The 23,642-nt window shown below is 38.1% G+C and overlaps 2 protein-coding genes across 2 annotated transcripts in view; both read left to right on the top strand.

The window, feature by feature from the left end:
- Window positions 1-23,642, top strand: part of LOC142337829 (uncharacterized) — a 331,067-nt gene that overhangs the window by 271,373 nt on the left and 36,052 nt on the right. The window contains exons 2-4 of the mRNA XM_075387359.1: window positions 12,723-12,875; window positions 13,687-13,949; window positions 14,275-14,583. Of these exons, the coding sequence (XP_075243474.1) occupies window positions 12,778-12,875; window positions 13,687-13,949; window positions 14,275-14,583 (670 nt within the window). The 5' untranslated portion in view covers window positions 12,723-12,777. The remainder of the gene's footprint in view (window positions 1-12,722; window positions 12,876-13,686; window positions 13,950-14,274; window positions 14,584-23,642) is intronic.
- On the top strand, window positions 3,069-8,159 carry LOC142338610 (N-acyl-phosphatidylethanolamine-hydrolyzing phospholipase D-like). The gene is made up of 3 exons (XM_075388442.1): window positions 3,069-3,299; window positions 3,519-4,274; window positions 7,740-8,159. The coding sequence occupies exons 1-3, from the start codon at window positions 3,107-3,109 to the stop codon at window positions 7,895-7,897; spliced, it is 1,107 nt and encodes a 368-aa protein (XP_075244557.1). The 5' UTR covers window positions 3,069-3,106; the 3' UTR covers window positions 7,898-8,159.

The following is a 23,642-nucleotide window of genomic DNA, read 5'->3' as shown; positions in this document are numbered from 1 at the left end:
CAAGAGACTTCGTAAGGTCTAGCGTAGACAATATGTTATATTTCTTTTGTTTCGAGATGCTGAAGTTTGTCAATTTAAGGTTTTCAATTTTGATATCGTTAATAGTATTATCAACATTTGGACTGAAAAGTGATTGAAGAGCCCAGTTGATTTTCCTGGTAGCTTCAAACATGTTTGTTAAAGTATAGGGTCAACTTTGATAATTCTGTAGGCTTTTGGCATGCTTGAAAATTGTATACGTGTTTCTTGTTGCAACCAGTTACTCTTGATACTCAATCCTATACCTTTTGGAGGACCCCAATACTAAACTCTATAAACTGACAACCAGACTTTTGCGATAGCCCTTGGGTTTTGATTAAAGCAAGTTCGGCTGCTTTATCAGTTTGTTTATAAGATTTGAGGTACTAAAAGCTATCTAAGGTGGTAGAGGTTGTTGATGACTATTTCGTCGTTAATCTATATTATTTGATCAAGATACTTTTGTGGTTCATCGCACTTGTTAAATGTCTTTGAAGGACAGATTAGCTGGAACGGTTTTGAACAATGCATAGCATTAGTATGTTTGTAATCTGCACCTCCTACAGTTTTGAATTTCACCGTCGGTTCTTTGGGTGTTGTATAGAAACATTCTAAATTCAAGTGAATTGCTTCAGATTGAAACAGTTGTAAATTTGAGTAAAATTTGAGTCGTTCTCTGCTAACATTTCGAAATAAAAAATTATTACATTCAATGTGTTTTTGGAGCATTTTGGGAAGTCTGTTGCTCGCCTGAAATATCTTTCTCCAAACAAGGCAAGACTTTCATTGTTTTGTTCAGTTGGGCTAATCTTTGTTCCGATGACCTTCACATAATACACAAAATTTCGGACGAGTTTTTGCTATATGTTTTGTTTTACGGTTTTTCTTAATTGCAATGAGGCAGCCGCCTTGTTGGTCGTTCTTGTTTTCAAAGCTTCTTTTTGATCTACAAGTTTTGTAGCTTTGAAGTAATTGTCCAGTTGAAGGGATACATTTATTTAGCCAGGTTTTGCGAAGTCAGGTAAAACAATTTTCAATTTTTGAACAAAGTTGGCAAATTTTTTTTTGCCTTTCAGTGTTCACTAGGATTCTTGTGCAAGTACCCTTGCCTCAGATAATAATAATTCGATAGTAATCCATTACAGAAATTAAGTTCACCATTACAGAGCAAATCCAGGTTTCTGATTTTAATGTTTTCGCGAGGTAGCCTTCGTCAATCAGTTACTGCCTTTTTTGAGTAATCTATTTTCTCTGATAGCTTCTGCGGATATTACAGGCAGCTATAGGCAACATAGAATTTTTGCTGGTTATTCGTTTCGTTTCCTAAAATTTTTTGGGTAATCTTAGCCTTGCTTCGAGTTCATTTGAGAAAGCCACTGTATTCTTCGCCGTTTCACTCTTTCTTTCTGAGGTTTCCAAGTCTTCTCAATTGGACTACATTTGGTTTCACTCCAATTTGGTCAGGTTTGGCGTTTCCTTTACCAATTGTTGGTAAACAATTTTTGGCTTGTGATTTATGCGTATTCTTAGGTATTCCATGGATCATGGCTTTTTTTGATATCTTGAATTGTAATGGAGTTTTCGACTTTTTTTAAATTAAATTTTTGTTTATTCTTCTTTGCAGGTTTTTCTACAAGTTCAATGGCAGCATAAGTCTTGCCATTTTTTGCAAGTGCTTATAAAGGCGTTCTTGACCTGTTCAGAAATCTTTGTGAGTCGTTGTTCCATGGTCCCTAGCTTCTCTCCCACTTCCTGTCCTCTTATTTTCTGATCCAGAGAAAGCTTGTCCTTGGATGAAGCTGTCGCTTTCACCATTTTTTAGGCACTAGTTGCAAAGGAGAAACACACAGCTACCCTGTTCTGGAATACAGTTGGTCATAGGTTGAAGTCCTGTGCATTCAGGAGTTAAGTGCATATGAGTTAAGCAAGCAACGCAGTTGTACGTGTGGTCATTCGGAGCGTCTAGAGAAAATTAGAAACAAAATTTGTGTGTGTTACTTAAGGTGTAAGCTTTCAAAGAGTTTTTGTACCAGAAACTCAATAATTTGGTACTTTCACAAAAACTGGTTGATAACTGGAAAACTTAAAAGAAATGCCTATGACGTGAACTCCTGGGGCCTCAAAGTTTTGATCCGTATCAGGAAATTGTCACATCAGAAAACCCTAAAACCACAGATGTCCAAATCATTCAATGTTTTGTGGCATCTCGCATTTGCCTGTTTCGGCGTTTTCTCAAAGATGGGCCTTGTTGATTTTTAATTATGGAATTTCTCAGACTCAGGATTGTATTTTAATCGATTTGGTAGAAAATTTGACTTATGTTTACGAGATGGATGCAAGTTTTAACCAGACTTCAGGATGAGCTGCTTCGACAGTTTAAACGTTTCAGTGAGTATTTTTGACCTTTTCAAAAATTTATGAAGTTTTTTAACTCCTCTATGCGTCTATGATTTGTCAGGTATTCTGGTGCGTATGTACCCTAGTACGTTGTGCATCACCAGTCACAGAGCACGATTCATTGTATAGTAAATCATTGTACAAGTATGGAAGGTGCGTTTGGGGGTGAAATTAATGCGCACCCAGTAAACTCAAGGAAGGGGGCTCAAACTAAAAAGACATTTGATGAGTACCCCCGAACAATTTGGTTGCTCTCCTAGGGATTATGAAAGATTTCCGGTAACAAGAAAGCTCGGTTTTCAGTAAGCACTATGAGAACGAACAAAAATTCAAAATCCGCAATTATAAACACAATCTTTTGAATGAAGAAACGAGAAAATATCTGTATAATATGAAGCAGTAACACTTATGCTCCGCACGTTACCCGAAGCCAAGCGTCATGTTGTTGGCTGGGCATCAGAAAAAGGAGCCTCAAACCTTTGCAAACAAAACTCTCGCTTCTCTCACTTTAGAAACTGTTCAGCCGCCCCTCATGAGCAATGGCATGCAGAGGACGAATTTTCCGTTGCTTCGTTTTTTCGAAAGCAAAATAAGAGTTAGTGAAAGCAGTGCTCTGCTGTGAAGCAGCTGATTTGTATGAATACTTCAGATATATATGATTGATTTAAAGATAACCTGAAGTGCTGATCAAATGAACAGAAAGGTTTCGGCCTGTCATAGGTATTTTGATGGCGAATTCTTCAATCCCTGGAGCGAAAGTGTAAAGAATGCGCACAAAAAGTGCTCTTCCAGCTTTTTCTCTCGTGCATTTAGCTTTCGTACTCCTGCCAAAGATCCCGAGTTCCCTGATGCCCTGTCCCAAGCAACGCTTGATAAAGAGCACGGTGTTGCTATATTCCGGCCTAAAGAATTTAGGGACCTATTCTATTCCCTTGTCTCGTAGGAATTTATTTGCATTCTGCTTGCAGACGCATTTTCAATACATTGAAACAAGCTGAATTACAAAGCATAGTTTTTAAACGGTGGTATATGAATGACACGGGTAAAGAATAGATCCTAAATTAGACTACTGTGCGAGGACCAAATTAATGTAGTTTGGTTAGGTCATAGCTGCGTGATTGTACAGCTGGACGGTATAACAGTTATGACTGATCCTTCATTATCAGAAAAGTGTGGCAGTGGAGGCCATAAAAGGGTTAGAAAAGTGCCTTGTAAGTTGGAAGATTTGTCGTGTGTTGATGTAGTGCTAATATCTTCAGACAGAGCGGAGTTTTTAGACCAAGTTACAGTCGAAAAGCTGCTTAGTGCTCATCCAAAGGGACATCTGAGGTGGTATTGTGGTCTTGGTGTTGCAAAGACCCTGGAACAATGGGGCTGCACAACAGTTCATGAGCTAGATTGGTGGGATAGCGAGTCGTTTGACGACATAACAGTAACTTTTACACCTGCACAGAATTGGTCTGGTCGAGATGGCTGGGTTAATCAAACATTATGGGGGTCTTGGATAGTGCAAGGGCCCAGTAAAAGTTTCTTCCATGTTGGTTGCACGGGTTACTGTGATGTGTTCAAAGAAATAGGAAACGTATATGGGCCGTTTTCCATAGCAACGCTTCCAATCGGGGGATATGAAAGTTTGAAGAATCCCCTGTGGTATACTGTTACACCATCAGAAGCGATCAATATCCACAATCAGCTCAAGAGTGAAAGAACCATTGCAATACGATGGGGTACCTGGGTACTCACAAATGAAGCTTTTTATGAACCAAAGAGGGAACTTGAAAGGAGAAGCGTTGAAATGGTAATTCCTCCTTCAACATTTTTGGCTACACGAATCGGAAGGGTGGTGAAAATAATAGAAGGTCCACGGATTGTTAATTGCTCAAATCTTTGGGATCTGTTTTCTTTCTTGTGTAAATTCACGGCTTTTCCTGCTCGTTTTCGAATTGTTACTGCGTTTGAAAGTGCCATATATCATAGTGGTTCAATCCGTCGTTGAATTCATTTTAAAGGAAGTTACAAGCCAATTAGTCTAATTCTAAATTTAAAAATGAACGTTTTCGCTGTAAATAGCATCGCCAGGTTAACAACTTTACTCTCCCCGAGTGTTTTCAAACAAAATGAAAATATAGTTATCATTTAAAGATTGAAGTTTTTGAAATCTTAGAACTGTCAACTTGTTTAACTTTAATTTTTAGAACTTTTGTGACGTTGTCTAAAAATTAGTTCATTTCAACCACCAAAAGTCATTTTATTTATATAGAAAATTCTTTATTGACTTAAAAACATGCCAATTCGATAGAGAATGCTTCGCTATGTAGTCAGGCCCACACAGTTTTGTGATCTGGCGTTCTTGTTTAGGATCACAAAATGTAACCAGGGAACTAAGTTCAACTGCTTGGCTTTCAATGAACTTTCCGTCATGTTTATTGAGAAATTTTTGACAAACGAGAAAAAATTAGACTTACAAACAGAGTCAACAACTGAAACTTTTGACTCTGATATTTTTTCAGGCTTAAAGAAAATTCTACAAGTCTCATCTACTAACGCCTTCATTCCCGAATGTTTCTGAGAATCAGACTTCTCTTTATTTAATCGAGTGCGTCGCTTATTATTTACGACATAATCAAGCAATGGAGAAGGTTGTTTCGGTGAATCTTGATTTGTAGACGGCTTACTCGACGGTGCTACATTCTTTGAAATCTTATCATGAGCTTCTTAACTCCTTTTAATATCACATTTTGTAGCCCGAGGGGGGCCCTTACCATAAGCTGCTCTCTTGACACTATCGCGCGATGATTCAATGAATTTTCTTTCTTTCTCTTGTCGAGAAGACAAGCCAAAAGTGAAATCAGTGATCCGTCATGCACTGCAAGTTTTTGTGATTGAGCTTGAACACGTTGTGACTGCCTCTGTTTAGGCTTCACAATATCAGGGCTCAACGTACCTTTTTTCACAGGTGTAGAGAGTGGTGTTTCAAAGAAGTCATCATGACACTCATGTCAGACTAATACTTGAGTGTCAGCTCCCGCCCCGGTATTCGTCGCGCTTGTTTTTGTTTTGGTTTTCTTTGCCTAATGTGCAATGCCTCCACGGTGATCAATTACTCAGGGTCACTGCACTGGTCAATTATACACCAATTAAAAGCCTTTGACAAAACACAGCAGTCGCTAAGCTAACGTGCTGTCCGACCGGTGAATCAAGTTTCTGGTGATTTGTCATCCTCGTGGTAACATGGCGGCAAGTTTCACCGATATAGGTGGATTCACATCCACTACAAGAATATTCATAGACCCCGCAAGATTTCAGGTTTTTTTTAGTCTAAACTCGACTTAATAGAAGGCAAATAAATTTTCTACAAGGTATATCTTTTTTCTCGTTATTTGGGGCTTTCTGTTTTTATACAACGAGTATCGATTTTCGTTTGATATTTTCGCAGTCCAATTTTCAGGGTACTGATTTTTCATACATATATCTTGTTTTGTTCTAAGTGCCTCGTCAAAACTTTTCCAATTACTCGTGCAACGGAAAATCTTATGCTCAGTGCCTTGCACTATATTTTTCTTAAGTTGGAATGAAACCCAACTACGAAAGTTCAGAATTGTACAGGAATCGGGAAGCTTACGGTTCCATTTGCATTAAATTTTTGTTTTCCTTGCTAACACATGTCAAGAAAAGCTAGCTCGCTGTTTGCATCTACTTTTTCTGATGTAAACTAAAGGTTTTCATGTAAGACGTTAACTTTTTTGAGCAATTCTCTCCTTGATGATTTCGTGGTACATACAATATCGTCAAAATATCGCGTAGAAAACTTTCTCTCTAACATGAAATCGGTTTTGGGTAATTTGCTGCAGTGACTACAGAACCATGCATTATCCCCATTATTTCGTATTCTTCGCTGCTTTTTTCTAGCACTTCGCATGAAACCAATTTCGGCACCGTTCACATTCAACTCCTTTACTATCCCAAACTTGAATAATTTTCTTGAACAATCTGGACATTTCTCACTGGGATCTTTCTTTAAGCCTGGCTCATGAAAACAACCTTTTAGTTTATCTTGGAACGATTTCATCTAAATGTTTGACAATATGCCCGACAAGGATGCGCCCATTACTAGGCCGTCTACTTGGCAGTACCATTTATTGCTACATTTGAAGTGGACATTCGTCGCAGCCAATCTTAATAGAAGTATTTCTATCTGGAGCGTGGTCACTTAAATAGAGGCGGCTATTTATAATATCGCTTGCGAAACGGCACATTCGTGTTTGAACTTTTTGCGTCTAACGAGGCTATCTGTGCGGTGTTATCAATCACAATTAGTTTGATTTTTTACGTGCATCAATGCGGATTTTGGCAAAAGTTTGCCTTAACCAAGTTTTTCACCCTTGGTCTCAAGAAAAAGGCAGGGAATCTTTTGGTGCTATTTTCGTCAGGGGAATTTTTTATCGCAAAAGTTTTAGTTGTCGAAATCAATTATTTCATCAATATATAGGCACAATTTAAATTATAAAATGTCTCGAGTCGCGTAGTTTTACAAATGATTGAAGAGTTTTCTTTTGCAAAAACAAAATAGTAGTACACATACTATTTTTTTTGGCAAAATAAGATATTGAACAAGTATGGAAATATACTGGAGGAATGCAGGTTTAAATTTTTTACCCGTGATCTCCTCGGATAGAAAGTCTTAAAATGAAAATTGTATTAAAAAACAATAAATTGCTAGAACTAGTTTGTCCTTTTTGAGTTACCTGGCTGATCAAAAGAAGTACCTGGCTGATCAAAAAAAGTACCTGGCTGGTCAAAATAACAGTCAAATTTTCCATGCACTTTTTTCGAGAATGTGAGTTTCAATCGTTTTCGTGCTCATGGAATACAAACGCTCTGATTGTGCGTGGTTAAATGTTTAATATGCTGTGCTCACATTTAAATGCGACTTTCGGCGGATGGTCTGAAAAAATTGTTAACAAAATCTAATTTGTTGCGTTTAATTTTTTGTCAGTTCCTTTATGAACATTTAATGTGTAAGTCTCAATCAAATGTTTTTTCGTTTCAACCCACAGACCTTTAATAGCAATAAGGGGAAGTTTTCATTCGTTTTCCTTATTGCTACTTCTCAATTCGCTATTTCTAAATAGCTTTTCTTGCTAAGTTTGAAGTTCTCGAGGGACTGTATAATTATAGTTTTTCAATTTTGTGCGCAAATTTTGTGACTTAGGGTGTCGGAACATAATATGCGGACGCACGATACTAAATGTTTAGCCTCCGTGTTTAGACAAAGTTCATTGTGTATTTTGTCGTTAGATTCTTTGTTAACAATCCTAAGAAAGGCGAAATTGACTTGATGAACTCGGTGTATGAATCTCGAATGAGCCACAGTCGCAACACCTCTGTAACTTACGAATCTCCAGACGCTTATTCAAGACGCTACAGATCGTCTATTGCCCAGTCTGTTCGTTCCACCATGACACCATCGCCTCGCAGTTAACATCAGATGCCAAGCCAGAGAAATAGTAAATTAATCGTTGAATGTAACTAAGAAATGTGCATAGTACAATTTCCAAGAAGAAGAGTAGAAAACCAAGAATATAATAATCATTTTAGTTTCAGATGTTTTTGCAAGTTTGCATTGCAAAAAGTTAATCCAATACTATAACTCATAAGTGACAAAAAACGACGCACTGTGAAGCGATTGTGGGCAAAATTATTATGGTAATAATCATCGAATTTCTTCCGGTTTGGTCATTATCAATTCCATGAGGACAAAATTTGAAAAAAAAATGACAACTCTGACAGTTTTTTTTTTCAATTAACCGCCAAATTGGAAATATCAAAACCCAAGGGTCGAGAGATCTTTTTCTTCAACGGAAGATTATTTGAAGACGTACTTGGAGCAGAAAAATTAAGTAATCACCCTAATAGCCGAGAAAACAATTTTTGCCGACCAGTTCAGCCGACACATGCTAGTTAAATGCAATTTTGAAAGGGGGGACCAGCAGATCATAGTAGCAATATATTCAAATTAATATGTGCCCTGAAACTCTTCTTTTATAATTTAAAAAGTTGAAAATTTAGTTAAACAAATCGACTCGCGCAAATCTGTGCATGGATCAGAAAGTTCCGACACATCGATTGACTTTGGGGAACATCGGTTGTTTGAGGTAATAATTACCCGACAAATAATTAATGAAAAATTTTTTTTGATCGCAAAAACCGTCGTCACAAATGTTCATTCGAAAATAACAGGGTTTGATAACAGGCTCGATCAAACCTCAGTGATTTGAGTGTATGCACCAAATTCGCTAAGCAAAACATTTAATTAAATATGTTTTTTTAACGTTAAAACTGAAAACGATCTGTTCACTGAGGTAGAAACCTCACAGTAAAAGAAAACAAATCCAAATACTAATTGTTCCGACCCCCACTTTAGTGGGGAGGGAGGAACTGTATACTCCACTGGTTTTTTTAAGACAATTTTGGCCGATCGATTTATTAATCGTAGAGAGTTGTGAGTGGCATCATTAAAAAGAACTTACATCCTAGAATATGGAATTAAATTTTTTTTTCGAATTTTGTTTTTTACAGGGAGTTATCGAGGTTTAAAGTTTTGTGTATGTTCGACATTTTTATTCACATTTTCAGTAATTTTTGCTAAAAATTGGCACAATTTCGCTCATATAATTTTTAAATAATTTAAAATTTACAACGGTAGAGAGTTATTGTTACCCTTAGAGGTAGAAGAGCGTCGCTAAATTGTTTGAAGTTTTTTTGGCTACAATTTTTGAAAAAATTTTCAAAGTTCGAATTTTCATCAAAAATAGCACAAAATAGGCACAAAATATTAAGTCAATTTGTTAATGTTTGCCAGACGTAGGGACCTAAAAACCTTGACACAGGCTCATTAATCTCCAAAAAAACGCTAGTTGCGATTAATTAGGCGCGCTTTGAAAGTCTTCTGGAATTAGATTTTTTCGTTTTTTGCAGATCTAACTCGATAATTCTACAAAATGCATCGTTGTTTTTTTTTAATATTAGACAAATTTCACTCAACAATTCGACAAATTCGCAAACAGTTGGAACACTTGGGTGGTTTGTTGGGCGCGCGGAAAAATCAGGGATAGGTTTGATGTCATCGATTCTTATAATCAGAAATTCTTCAATTTTTGTTTTGGCGCTGCCTTTTTTCAAAATATTTTGCTTTCGTTTCTTCGATGTTAATTACTCACAATTTTTTTCACGGCTCCATTAATGACAGCTCTCATTTACGTAAAAATGAGGCCGAATATAGATATGGTTTGTTTTCAGAGAACCTAAGTGCTTTTATGGCTTTGAGGAAGTTTTAGTAAACTTTAACTGAATTCTCTTGCTTTGCCTTCAATTTTCATTCTTTTTGAAGGCTGTTTACTAAGTCTAACCATTCATAGATCCAGAGGCGTAGCTGAACCTCAAGAGGCGTAGCTGAACCTGAACCATGCATTCGGTTGTTATACAGTCTCTTATGTCATTTAATGTATTTGTTTTAAGGAAATTTCAGTGCTTTTTGAACTTATCAAGTTTTTATTTATGTCAGTCTTTTTTGCTTATTGTCAGTAAATACAGCTCAAACTTTCTTCCTTCTAGAATATAAACTTATTTTGTGGCGGATTGTTCTAAGAGAACTTTATCTTGCTTTTGGTACTTAAGTGTTTTCATACCAATTTTTTTTTATTTTTGTGCGTAATTGCCCATTTTTGCTGTTTTTTATTTTCTTTGGTAGATTGTCACACTACTTAAAAATCTAACTGAAAAAAGTTTCAAAAAATTTGTAACTGACCATATTTATTGTTTTCATAATATATGGTTTTAAGGACTGCGACACCGTTCTCTTGCAAAATTTGTTAGTGTTTTTTATTTTTGCCATTTGTTGTTAATTTTTGTTTTCGTATGCAAAATATTGGGCAACTAAAGGTCTCAGTGACCCACTATTGATACAAAGATTTTTTGAATACCTGATATTGATATTTAGCTAATGGTTTTATTGATTTTCAAGTTGAATTTCTAAAAAAGAGAAAGTTTTCTTCAACGTATCTCCTTTTGTTCTGGTTTGCGACTTTTTTCGTTTTTTACTATGTTGTATTATTTTCGTAATGTCGCTTCAATATCAACAGGTCTCCTCAATGTTTGAACCAAACAAAAAATTTTCTGTTGATTAAACGCTTTGACTGATGTCTTAGATATTTTGTTTTAGAAGAATTTTGAAATTTAGATACTTCAGTTTTTGTTCTTTTTGCGGTCATTTTGTGATATTCGTTTTACAAGAAAGACTTTATGATGATCAAACGAGACACAAATTAAAATTTAATGTTCTCGCGGTTAATATTTTATAAATTTAATGGCTTCAACACTGGTTTCGTAAAGTTTTGTGAAATTTTTTTAGTTCAACTTGTATTCAATGTTATTTTAAAGTCTTATGACTTAGTCTCACTAATAACAGTCGCAAGTAGTTTTACAAGAAGTTGCAAGATAATCTGTCTACTCTTTTAGTCGAAAGCTTATGCTGGCTATGAATTTTGAAAATATTTTTTAAAAAGACAATAGATTTTCGAGATTTAACTTGTAGCTTAGCATCTCTATAGACAATACACATACCTTATCTATTGAACTACAAGTTGTTCTTTTTAACGGTTTTTTCCTCAAATGGTCTTTGTTCTTGGTACAACAGGTTTTCATAAAATATTCATGGTTTTGGCATATTCGCCCATTTTTGCAGGTTTTTGTTTTTTCACAGTATCACAATAATAGGCGGTCTTCTGGTCTTTTGAAAAAAACGCTATCATGGATTTTTAATGTTTTTAGTGAACAGCATAATGTTTAATTGGCTGGGACATCGTTTTCGTGAAAAATTTTTTTGTGCAAATTCTTCCTTTTTGCCTGTGTTGTCGTTCTTTTTTTTAGTCCTTTGGCATATCCTGGATAATTAAAGGTCTCAATCGCTCTCTATTGAGTTTTAGAAGAATCTCTCATTGATTTCATTTGATGCATATTGTTTCTTATCAGTTTGAAATTAATGATTTTAAAACAAAGAATGTGTTTTTAAACTTTGCCCTTTTGCTCATTTCTTGTCGACTTGTTACCTAGTTGCATTGAGTAAAAGTCCCATATTTTTTCTAATAAAGTACAGGTAAATTTTCCCAGTATAAGTTTTATCTGATTCCATTTTTATTTGTTTATTAATGGTTTTCCAAAAATGGACAACGAGTTTTGGTCGTAATTAATATTTGTTATTATGCGATTTTTATCGCCGTCTTTTCTGGTAGTCATATTATGGTAGTCACAGTTGTCATAGGCCCCCTAAGGTAAATTTTTTTCATCATTTAGTAGTTTGTTGAACGATATGTTGATATGTTAATCTTTTTTATCTCTTTTTCATTTGGTAGACAATTAGTTGAAAAGTGTAGATGAGCGGGGCCGGAACTTTATGTGCGAACTCACATTACCGAGCCTCCTTGTTTCATTAATAAAACAACCGAATACAGTCGGCTGCAAAATTCAAATGAGTAAATTGTTCAGCTTGAAAAATATAGCTTCAAAGTTTGCAAATTTTTTGCAAAATGCAAATGATTAAGTTGTTGAGCTTGAAAAAAATTACAATCCAATTTTCCGACTAATTGGAAAATGTATAGAAAGAAAGCATATCATTGTTTGAGCGAGAAACTACATAAAGGGAATTTATATAACAAGAGGCACAACTGATGTCAGGAAAACTCTTTCAGGCTGTGGACATCGATATTTTTTGTCCATTTCTTTGAAAATGTCCTATGTTTTGCCCAATGCCATTTTTGTTTTACCCTATTGTTAAATTACCGGAACGACTATTTAGCATAAATTGACATATGGGACTTGATATGAAACTATTACAACCGAACATGGGATGATATTGTCCAGTTAAATATGCTGAAACGTCCCTCATTAGCGACTGCTTAATAATCGGGTTATTGACCGAAAAGAGCAAATGGCATTGTATAAATGGAATTGTATTTTGTCATGAGTAACCATTGAGTAGAATTAAAGGGATAACAGAAAAGAGAATATGAATTTCCCAATGTCAGCTCGCAGTTTCGGTCTGTCGAAAAATTTCTTGTTTTTTCAAAGCAGTGTAAAATCATTCGCGTTCTACATCTCTTTGAATGTTTTCTCTGCCTTTCCCTGTTTCCTACATTTTCTTAATTGTCTTCTTATTGTGATCATGGCTTCTATTTTGACCGTTTTCTAATTGGGTTTGACAAATGGAATAAACCATTTCTTTAGATTAATATGAACTTGACTTTATTTCAGATCAGAATGATAGTAGATCGCGTGAGATAGTGTGTTCTCTAACTGTAGCTGAAGATGGTGGTGTATAATTCGACATTAGACAATGAGCTGGTTGATTTTCTGCAGGTGGCAAACAGTCTGTTGGCCAAGTGTGGCATCACATTCAAGATCAGGTGAGGAGATAGAAACAAATTGAGCTTCACTGTACCGGATTTTCTAAGTTTTATATTCAGTTATAAGTTACACATTTATAATTATAATTTATAATTTTTGGTTAAACTATCAGTAAATTGAGCTATGGATGGGTTTAATATGCCCTAGTTTTCATGATATCTCAATTTTTAGACTTTTTAGCAAAAAAATAAATAAACCCAAAATATTGATATGCATTTAACATCAATTTTATTGTGCGGTTCATTACGAACCTGTTGTCTGTCCTCTTCAAGTCTTTCTTTTTGTGCTGTTAAATTAAACTTTATTTTCAATCTGCATTTTTGAAAGTACTTTGGAGAAATAAATTCTCTTTCAAATATCAACATTACAAGTGGTGTATTCTTGCATGACGAGTTTGCGTTGAGTAGTTGGTTAGTTTTGGATGCACTGAGAAAATTGGCAGCTTGTGATGTCCAATGGATAGTATCTTGCTTAGAGCTTCATTGGCGAGAAGATCATTTTGTGCTTAGTAATATGAAAACAGAAAATCTGGGTATTTTATAAAATACTACTTTTCGCTTTCCTGTTTTCGTCGTTGCTTCAACGTAGTACATACAACAGAAAGTTCTCTGATAATTTTTTTGACCTTGTTTGATATTAAAGGTAATACGCTTTTTGTCATCTAATGCTGAATTATAGCTGATCAATCGCTCAGCATGTAATCAAACAACAGCTTAGCTACCAACTTTATTGTACTGATTTGTTGCTTAATAACTGACGTCTTTCTACCTTAGCATCGAAATTTAACTCCGATGTTTGGAAACTGTTTAGGTCACTGGACGATTTCACAGCGGACATGTTTGTGCTGGTGTTCGAGAATGTACTCCACTGCAAATTGCAGGAGAAGATAGACCCACCCCACTCGAGAGAGGACAACATTCACAATCTACAAAGTTTGATCGACTCTCTAGCTATAGACATACTCAACATTGACTTGAGCCACATCACGGGTGAGGCTGTAGTGTCGGGTGACAGACAGGCTTTGTGTAATCTTTTGGAGATTTTCGCTGGAGTTGCCGAGTATTTGGCTATAGGTAAGCTCGCTCGACGAGCATTTTGCAGTTACGAGTTATACGTAGCATGAAGTTGAAAGCTAGTGAACTTCTAGCTGATGTTTTCAGTATCCTAAGTCACTGACATAAAAGTTATTTGCCCCAATTGCTAAAAGCGATTGTGAGCGAAAGGAAATCAAAGCCATTGTAGCTTAGTCGCAAAGCTGGGGGTCATGGGTTCGAGGCCCCTGCAAATTTTTTGTACCCCCATAAAATATTTTTTAAGGCAGACCCCTCCAAATTAAATTGCCCCCGCCTGTCGGGCGAGAGCAATTTATGGGACATTAGACGGTTTATGTTTGTTTAGACCAGAATGTCTCCCAGATCACAAACGTGTCAACTGACAGAGTGGATGTGTTACACGACCCAGACATCATCACAGGTCGAGGCATGAACATAAACTATTCATCAACCACTACCCCACAACAGTCTAGCAACAACTACCTGGCATCAACCAGGACTGTAGACACACTGGCCACTCTGGATACAGTTAATGAGTTGATGATGGCTCCAAAGAGTGAACAAAGTTTGTCAACTGGCGTAGGTCGGAAGCTGAAACCGGGGAGTAGAAAACTACGTGAGGTCAACTCGGCAGGCGGAGATGCAAATACGCAAAGTAAGCGTCTGTAATAGGACGTTTTGGGCCTAACTGACAGTGTGATTTTGGCCATAAAGGGAGATTTATAGGACTATTAAGTTGTAATTGACCTGTTTAATAGCCGCCCTCATCTTTTCAGCCGGCTATTATTGCGCTCGTATTTTTTTTACTTCGTCAAACTTTTTTTCGCTTTACCATTTTGCCGCTTTTTCGACATTTTGCGTGAAATCTTTTTGACTTCTCTAGGCTAGTTTCTCTCTTCTCTCATTCTGCTAAAAGTGAATTTGAACATCAGTTGCTAAGCAAAGCAATTCAAAATGAACAGAGTCGGTATAAAAAATTGAAGTCAAATAGAAACGGGATAAACCCATAAAGCCCAATTTTAGATGCCCGCTATTTGAACGTCGTTCCTATAAGTCTTAGTTACCACCTCTAATGCTTATTGATGTTGATAGTAGCCCCTGTAGCCTCTCTCTACGAAACAGAAGTATGTTCAACTACGAAATGCCATCAAAATAAATCGGACTTAAAAAATATTTTTGTACAAAAATCTTTTTTTTTTGTTCAATATATTCTATTCGTTCAATCCCAATCATGCTTATTGGAATCAACGGCGGCTATTTTCCGGCAATCTGCCGGGTATGTTTACAATTGACTGGTCATTGATTAATTGCTCTCGATCGAAGTTTGACTCGAATAATGTAAACATGTGTATCTTATGCAAAATTTTTGCCTGACGTTTTTTTTGCGCTTTTGTTCTAGAACGTTCTATGACTTCTTGAATGACTTTTTCACGCTTAAGTTCTCCATGTTTTAGTGATCTAAATTATTCCCGTTTTGAAATATATATATTTGCTCCTTTACCACACTATCCCCCCCCCCCCCCCCCCCCGACCTGTTATCTACCCCCCACCTGCTTCTGCCCCACCCACTCCTAAACACTCTTAGCTAAAAAATTGGTTGTTTAACTATATATTGCTTTGTTTTTATTTAGAGCCGCTAAGCGATAGCGCTATTATTGGGGACATCGTGGTTTCTTACAATTCAAAGAATTTGAATTTTATTGGGGCGCTGTGTTTTTTAAAGATGTTTTCACACATTTTTCGATGACTTTGATCTTGGACCGTCAATGGGATAAACAGGTAAAGCCCAGCGGTCATTAAGTTTAATTAGAGGACCAAAATGGGCTTTAGTAGTCCTTCAAGTGCTTAGAGTGGTGCAGCTGCTGGGATGGCCTGCAGCTAATTTTTTGTGATTTGTTTTTATTTGTTTTTTTTTTTTGTTTTTTTTTTTAATAGCCGCGCAGCGATAGCTGGGGCTATTCTTGGCCTTTGTTGGTTTTTTTATTTCGTTGTCGCGATTTTTGTTACGACCATATGAAGTCTTAACCACTTCAAATCTGCATTTTGTTCATTCGTTCATGCAATTTCAACTGAAGTGCGTGTGTGACGTCATTTTCGCTCTTAGTGGAGCGAGTTTTTTTGTTCATTCGCGTGATTAAATTTTTGGTCACACTTGACTTACCTCTCTCTCAAAAATGATTTCCTTACTTTAAAGTTGACTTTTATTTACTTTAATTCAAAGAGATAAGGTCAAATGGGTGTGTGCCAGTCTAAATGAAGGTCATATGTGAGCAGCTAATAGAGGCTGCAAAAAGTTGTAGATTTTTAATCAAAATATAACATATTAGTCTTCAATGAAAAGACAAATTTTTTGGTCTGTCTTATTTACTGTTCTTTATAGACTGCATATCTACGAAGCTGTTGCGGCTTTTTTGTAGCGATCTGCCAGCTATGTTTGTTTTTGTGATTTTTTGAGTTTTTTGTTTGATTAGTCTTAGGTTGCAGAGTTAATGAAGGTGTTTTGCGAGGCAAACTTTGTTAACTTAGACAAACATTTCATGAGCTTTACGTTTTGGTACTACCAACAAAAACACGCAAAATGATACTAATTTTTGCTATTTCTTTTTTAAAAAAATTTTTTTAGTTTTTTTCAGCCTCAGGGGCCAGGGAATCTCCTTTATGGTTTCATAACAGGGTACTGCATGGCTTCTAGTAACAATGGAATGGTTGTCAACATTTTATTTGTCTCAAATTTTTGAGAAAATCTGCTATTTTATCAATTTTCTCTACAAATTTTTGTCAATTTTTAATATTTGTACATTCTCAAGTGCCATAAAACCTATTTCAAGGTCTGATAAAAGCTTACTGCATTGTTGTTAGTGTCATTGTAATAGTTTTTGTTGGCGGCACTTCAAATCAGCTACAAAAGCCATTAGAGAGCAAGAAATAACGTTTGAAACTGAAAAACTTGAAAATTGTCAAAACTCAAAAATGGTCAAAACTAAAAATTTTTACAAATTGGGACCGAACGTCTGTACAACCCCCGATTTTTAGAAGGCAAAACCCGAGCAACCCGAAGTTATGGCACACGGTTAGGGTTACCTCTAAGCTACTCATGGACTTAGCGAACGTTGTTGCATCAGACCCATAAGTGTGGCTATTAGCACTTATATGGTGCAAAATTGGCATTTTTCGATATTTTGTCATTTATTGTTTAATTTCTTGAGTTGTTCATTTTATGATACTTTAGGTGACCCTTAAAGGTCAAATACCGTTCATTCGAGGTATTTACAGCCACGTAATAATTATACGTGCTTATGTCAACAAAAGTAAATTTTGTTGTAATTTCATATTTACAATGTAAACAATGACCTAAATCATTTTCTTGATTAACCAATCAGAAACAAGTATTAAGGATGATAAAAATGATAAATATTTGATCATTTACCTTAACCCAATTGTTTGATTAGTGAAACCGAATTGTATTTAGAACCATTAGAAACTGTTACCAAGAGCAGTTGGCTCTCAGATTGACTAAAATTTGACTCTTTAACAACTTTAGTCCTTTTGATAAGTTTTGCTAGATCTTGAGATCTTGCGAGTTTTAAGTTAATTGAACTTACTAAGCGAGAACTTAGCAACATTACTAACACTGGCTGAAGCCTTACGAATTTCAGCACGAGATTGAACATAGAATATCACTAAGGATTTTCTTAACTTCAATCAACAAAATTAAAGTTAGTCTTTTAATACGTCCGATCGACTAATTATTTCTGCGAGATCGTTAGTCAATCGAACCTTGTGAAGAACCAAGCCGGCGTAAAACTCGAGAACCAGGCTCTGATATATCGGTTCCGCTGAGATTCTTGAGCAGCCGCAACATGTGGTCCGCGACCCGGACATCAACAACAACACGAACAGCAACGAATCTTAGATTCAATTTGGTGGACCAGAACAAAATCATGACGATGACTGGAAAAAGCCCCGATAGACACTGGAAAACGGCTGACTACAAGATGTCAGGCCAACTCAAGAGACTAGAAAGTGAGCAAGCTGATTTGCTCAAAACATTTGACGGACACCTTGCTGATGTGAAAAGTCAATTGGCTCAAAAGAAAACAGTATCTGCAGAAAGAGCATATGAATGTTCCTTCGAAACTTACGATGAGTTCGAGGAAAAGAGAAAACAACAGAAATTACTATTGAAGCCGAAGTTTTTCGAAATTTTCAACAGTGAAACCAAGCATACTTTAGAAGAAAAGAGTAAAGTTTTGCGATGGGTAGATGAAAGTGCCCTTTCTCCGAGACACTGAAGGTTTCCGCACAGAAGTCATCGACTGTCGGAAAGACACAGTACGTGCATACAAATTAGTGGAAGCTGCTAAACCAATTTTTAATGATTTGCCAAAGATGGAAAAGAAATTGAGGCAGAAAACTTAAGCGACTCCGAAAAACAGACATTGTGTAATAAAATGGAAGAGCTAGTATAAAAGATAGATGAGAGGTACACATAATGGATTCGAATAACAGGGGTTCGCACCCAAGATTTTGTGGATATCAGCAATATTAGGAGTCACTATCAAGACCTGATTAAGCTGTACAGGCACAGGAAGGATCGTGGAAATCAAACACCGTTAGTTTCATCCTTATCGGCTGCTGATAAAGACCCGAACGAGACTGTATTTGATACAGAAAATGGAGCACTAGAAAACGCTAAGGAGAACGTCGAGGTCTCTTCCAGGCATTCTGCTACACAAGGAAGCAGAAAACAACCAATATCACCAACTCGCGATCATCGAGAAGGCGACAGATAGATGGAATGGAGCTCGAAAACCTGAGAGCTAAGATAGAAACAGAGCAACGACTGCAAGAGCGGCAGTTGGAGCAGGAGCGTGAGGAAATAGAACTTCGTCGTCAGCAAGAAGAATTGCGTTTACAGCAACTACAGCATCAGCGAGAACAAGAGTTACAACAAGAACAAGAGTTACGTCTAAAAATACAACAGGACGAACTGCGTCTTCGGCAGCACGAGCGAGCCCTTGAAAACGAAAGAAAGAAAGGAGAGGAAGACGAAGAACAAGGACTTCTGAAACTTGAGCTGACCAAAGGAAGCTCAAGGGCATCTGGATCAGGGGCAGATGAGATAGAAAGTGTTGGATCAAGACGCAATCAAGGAAGAACAGCCGGGTGGGTGGAATCAGTGGCTCAACAGTCTGTCCGTAGAAGTTCAATACCTCAGAACGTTGTAATCGACCCTCTAACGAATGTCACACGGGACAGAGTTGACAAACGTTTCAGCACCTACCCGAAAACTACCCCGCTGTTCCAACCGGGTGAAGGACTTTTCTCAACGCAACTGATAGAACGGAGCATTCTCAGGAAACTAGAAATCCTTAAACCAATTAGAGTAACGGACCCACCAGCGCCGTTGACAAGGACGACGTTTCAGCAGCAGGGAACGTCAGCAGTTCAAGACAGAAACAGGAGACAGTCCCATTAACAACTCTCGAAACAAGTCGGTCGAGAGCGAAACAGGAGCACAATAAATCAAACCACTCCCCAAGTCATTTACCAACCAGTACAGAGCAGTGGTGCCAGTGGCCTGCCAAAACTAAAGCTGATTGAGTTTTCAGGAGACCCCCTGGAATGGCCAGAGTGGTCAGGTCTTTTCTGATGTTGTTGTTCATCAAAAGCCAATCAGCGATACAGAAAAGATGCAATACCTCAAGACCAGTCTAACGGGTCAACCAATAGCAGTAATATCGGGTGTGGGATTCAGCTCACAATCATACTATCATGCTTGGGATATACTCTGTGAGAAGAATGGCAGATCAGATGTCATAGTCAACGCGCAATTCAAGAAATTACATGCTCATCCTCCAATTCGGCACGACGATTCTACGAGCATAGTCAAGTTCGCAAATGTGGTCACAAATGTGGTGAACACCTTGACTCAACTTGCATACACATCCGACCTAAAGCAGAAGCAGGGCTAAGTTCAGCAACAAGAAAACTTTCTCCGCAACTGAGAGAACAGTGGTTGCAGTACATGCAAGATCGTCGACTACTGAGAGGCAACCTGATTATTTTCAAAGAATGGCTTGCCTCCGAAGCAGTAATTCATGAGAACTTGTTAGCACAGACAAACTGGTCGTTTGACAGAAACGAATTTCAAAGCCGTGATAAAACGAAGACAAGTTCGTTTTGCTTCAAACGCTGAAGAGTCAAGCAAACCCAAGAATTTTGAATGTCCCTTCAAAGACGGACAACACCCCATTTGGACGTGTGAAAAATTGAAATCAATGAAAGTACATGAGCGACGAAAACATGTCCAGAAGTTCCGACTGCGTTTCATTTGTTTGAGACCCGGTCACATGTCGAAGGACTGCAAAAGCAGGACATGTAGTGTACCCAACTATGGAAGGCGACACAACAGACTTTTGCACAGCAACTTACCGAAGAAGGATACTACAAGGAATGTCTCTGATGCTACAACGGCAGTAGCAACTAACATCACCCAAGGAGGACTCCCAGTGGTACGAATCAAGCTGAGAAACAGAGACTTAAGCCTAAATGTACTAGCAATGTGTGATTCAGGAAATTCGTTTTCATTTGTAGACAAGTCAGTGGTGTCTAAACTTCACAACTTCAAGGCCGGAAAGCGACCTTATCATTAGCAGGGATCCATGGCTCACAAGATGTCAAGACTGAAATAGTGCCGATAGCTGTTTCAGCGCATGAGAAGTCTCGGCCGTTGACAGCCGTGCAATTCTATGTGCACGAGAAACTGAAGTTGGGCGACCAGATAGTGGACCTGCAAGAATTGAAAGACCGTTACCCACATCTGAGGAACTTGCCAAATCAGAGCTACAATCTAAACGATGTTCAAGTGATTCTTGGACAAGATTGTTGCGACATTCACCACCCTCTCGAATTCAAGAAGTCAGAAGACAAAGCTGCACCATGTGCAGTGAAATCAAAGATCGGCTGGGCCTTCAGTGGTCCGCTACCAGCGAAGCAGGCAGCAACTCTTGCCACAACAGCAACATCAATTGCAGATGATAAACTAGCAATCCAGTTGAGTAAGTGGATATCGAGTCTTACGCTTCCAACTGCGTTGTCACCGGTCATTCAAAACAGGAACAACGAGCAATCAAGACGTTGGAGCAAACAACGCGATTCAACGGTGAAAGATATGAAGTAGGACTTCTGTGGCGAGAGGACGAAGTGAAATTGCCAAACAACTTCTACTCTGCAATGGGGCAACTCAAGTCTCTAGAACGGCGGCTGCACAAAGACGAAACGCTAAAGAAGCGCTACCAAGAAACCATTGACACGGATGTCAATGCTGGATACGTTTGGAAAGTTGATCAATCTGAACTGAATGAAACCAAAGACAAACTGCAATGGTATTTACCAGATCATCCCGTCATAAACCTGCATAAACCCGAAAAAGTCAGAAGAATGTGCGACGCAGCAGTAAAGTACCAAGGTGTAGCCCTAAACGACAAACTTCTAACTGGACCAGACCTGCTGCAGAGTCTGATCGGAATTATTTTTCGCTTCCGAGAACACCAAATAGCTTTATCAGCCGACATAGAGGCAATGTTTCTTAAAGTTGCTGTCCCAAACGATGACAGCCGATGCTTACGATTTCTCTGGCGAGAAGATCCAGAGCAGAAGATAGAAGTCTACGAGTATACACGACACGTTTTTGGGGCGAAAAGCTCGCCGACTTGTGCAAATTACGCTTTGCACCAAGTGGCGAAAGTTAATGCAGTCAACGACGAAAGTCTCGTCAGAACGGTTCAGCGAAACTTCTACATGGAAGACTTCCTCAAGTCAGTTAGAACACCCCAAGAAGCGATTGAAATCTACCAGAAAGTCAGAGAGATCCTTAGCAAAGGTGGATTCAATTTGTCGAAATGGATAACAAGCGACGATGAAGTTAAGACACAAATCCCAGAGGCAGACAAATCAATGAAAGTTGTGAAAACTTTCGAAGCAGAACCACAGTAATTTTCAGTCCTTGGACTGAACTGGAATGTAGACACAGATAATCTCAGTCTGTCGTGGAACTGAGCAGGAAGTTCCAGCAAAGATAACTCAGAGAATTGTCCTCTGTGTGTTCGACCCACTTGGAATATGTTCACCTTTCACCATACGAATGCGGTTTCTACTCAAAAGCATCTGGGCAGCGATGGGACAGGCATGGGACAAAGAGTTGTCACCCGAACACTCAAAACTTGTCAGTGATTGGTGCTCTGAGCTGAGAGAAATAAAAACGATGTCGATAAATCGACTTTATTTTGAAAAGAGTTTTATGCCACGATGCACATCGCCACGATGCACATCGACAAAGAAATGTCACCCGAACACTCAGAACTTTTCAATGATTGGTGCTCTGAGTTGAGAGAAATAAGGGCGATGTCGATAAATCGACTTTATTTTGAAAACGGTACAAACTTGAGACTACACATTTTCACAGACGCGTCAGAAGCGATGTGCATGGTGGCATATCTACAAGACGAGGCGACGCTGAAACTCACCTATGTAATAGCGAAATGTCGTGTGGCACCCATTAGGCATATGACAATACCGAAGTTAGAACTTCAAGCCGCAGTCTACGGAGTTCGACTCAGAAAGCAGATACTCAATAAACATGTCAGAATTGGCAAAATCTATCATTGGACCCATTCATCAACAGTGCTACAGTGGCTACAAGCAGCGCACAAGGAACAACAAGTGTTCGTTGCAGAGCAGCGGAAATACTGGAAAACTCATCGATGGATCAATGGAGACACGTCAAAGGTGTCGAAAACCCTGCCGACATCGGAACCCGAGGAATATCCATCGAAGGCCTCAAGGAGTCCGTATGGCTAAACGGGCCGGCTTGGCTACAAGGGAGCAAAGATAACTGGCCAAAGCCATGGTGTCAAGAGAACGAACTCGAACCCGAGCAAGTTTCCAGTACTGTAGCAACAGAAACTGAACTAGAACAGCTATTTGACTAGAGACGATACAGTAGCTTCAACCGAATTAGAAACTTCATTGCCTACTACATGAGGTTCAAGACGAAGCAGAAGGGATACCGCAAAGCAGACGAAATCCATCAAGTAGAACAAATACTGTTTCGATTTGTTCAAAACGAAAGTCTCCCGAATGTTTCGAAGTCGATAGAAAACAGCAAAGAAATCCCAAAAACATTGAACATTGTCAAACTGTAACCATTCATAGAGGAAGATGGAAAAATTTGGGTGAAAGGCCGACTGAAGCAGTCAAATCTTGATTACAATGCAAAACTTCCAATATTGTTTACCGCGAAACATCCAGTAGTACAACTCCTGTTGGAGAAAGCACATCGAGACAACTACATGAGGGCACAGAATACGTGAGAAACATGCTTCAACAAGAATACTGGATCGTCGGATTGAGAAATGCAGTGAGAAAAATCAAGTTGAGATGTATCAAATGCAGACACAGGAACGCCAATCCAATCCACCCACCGATGGCAGATCTACCCCGAGAACGACTTGATGAACATGTATTCCCATTCACCCATACCGGAGTCGACTACTTCGGACCCTTTAAAGTGAAGTTCCTACGACGTACCTTGAAGAGATGGTGCTGCCTCTTCACTTGCCTGACAACGAGAACAGTACACATCAAAGTTGAACAGTCATTGGACACCGAGTTAGCTCTAGCTGCAGTGACAAGATTCATTGCAAGACGTGG

The sequence above is a fragment of the Convolutriloba macropyga genome, chromosome 4, assembly GCF_964194025.1.
Source record: "Convolutriloba macropyga chromosome 4, txConMacr16.3, whole genome shotgun sequence".
Taxonomy (NCBI): Eukaryota; Metazoa; Xenacoelomorpha; order Acoela; family Convolutidae; genus Convolutriloba; species Convolutriloba macropyga.
Note: the sequence above shows the minus strand (reverse complement) of the source record. Positions and strands in the feature narration are given on the sequence as shown.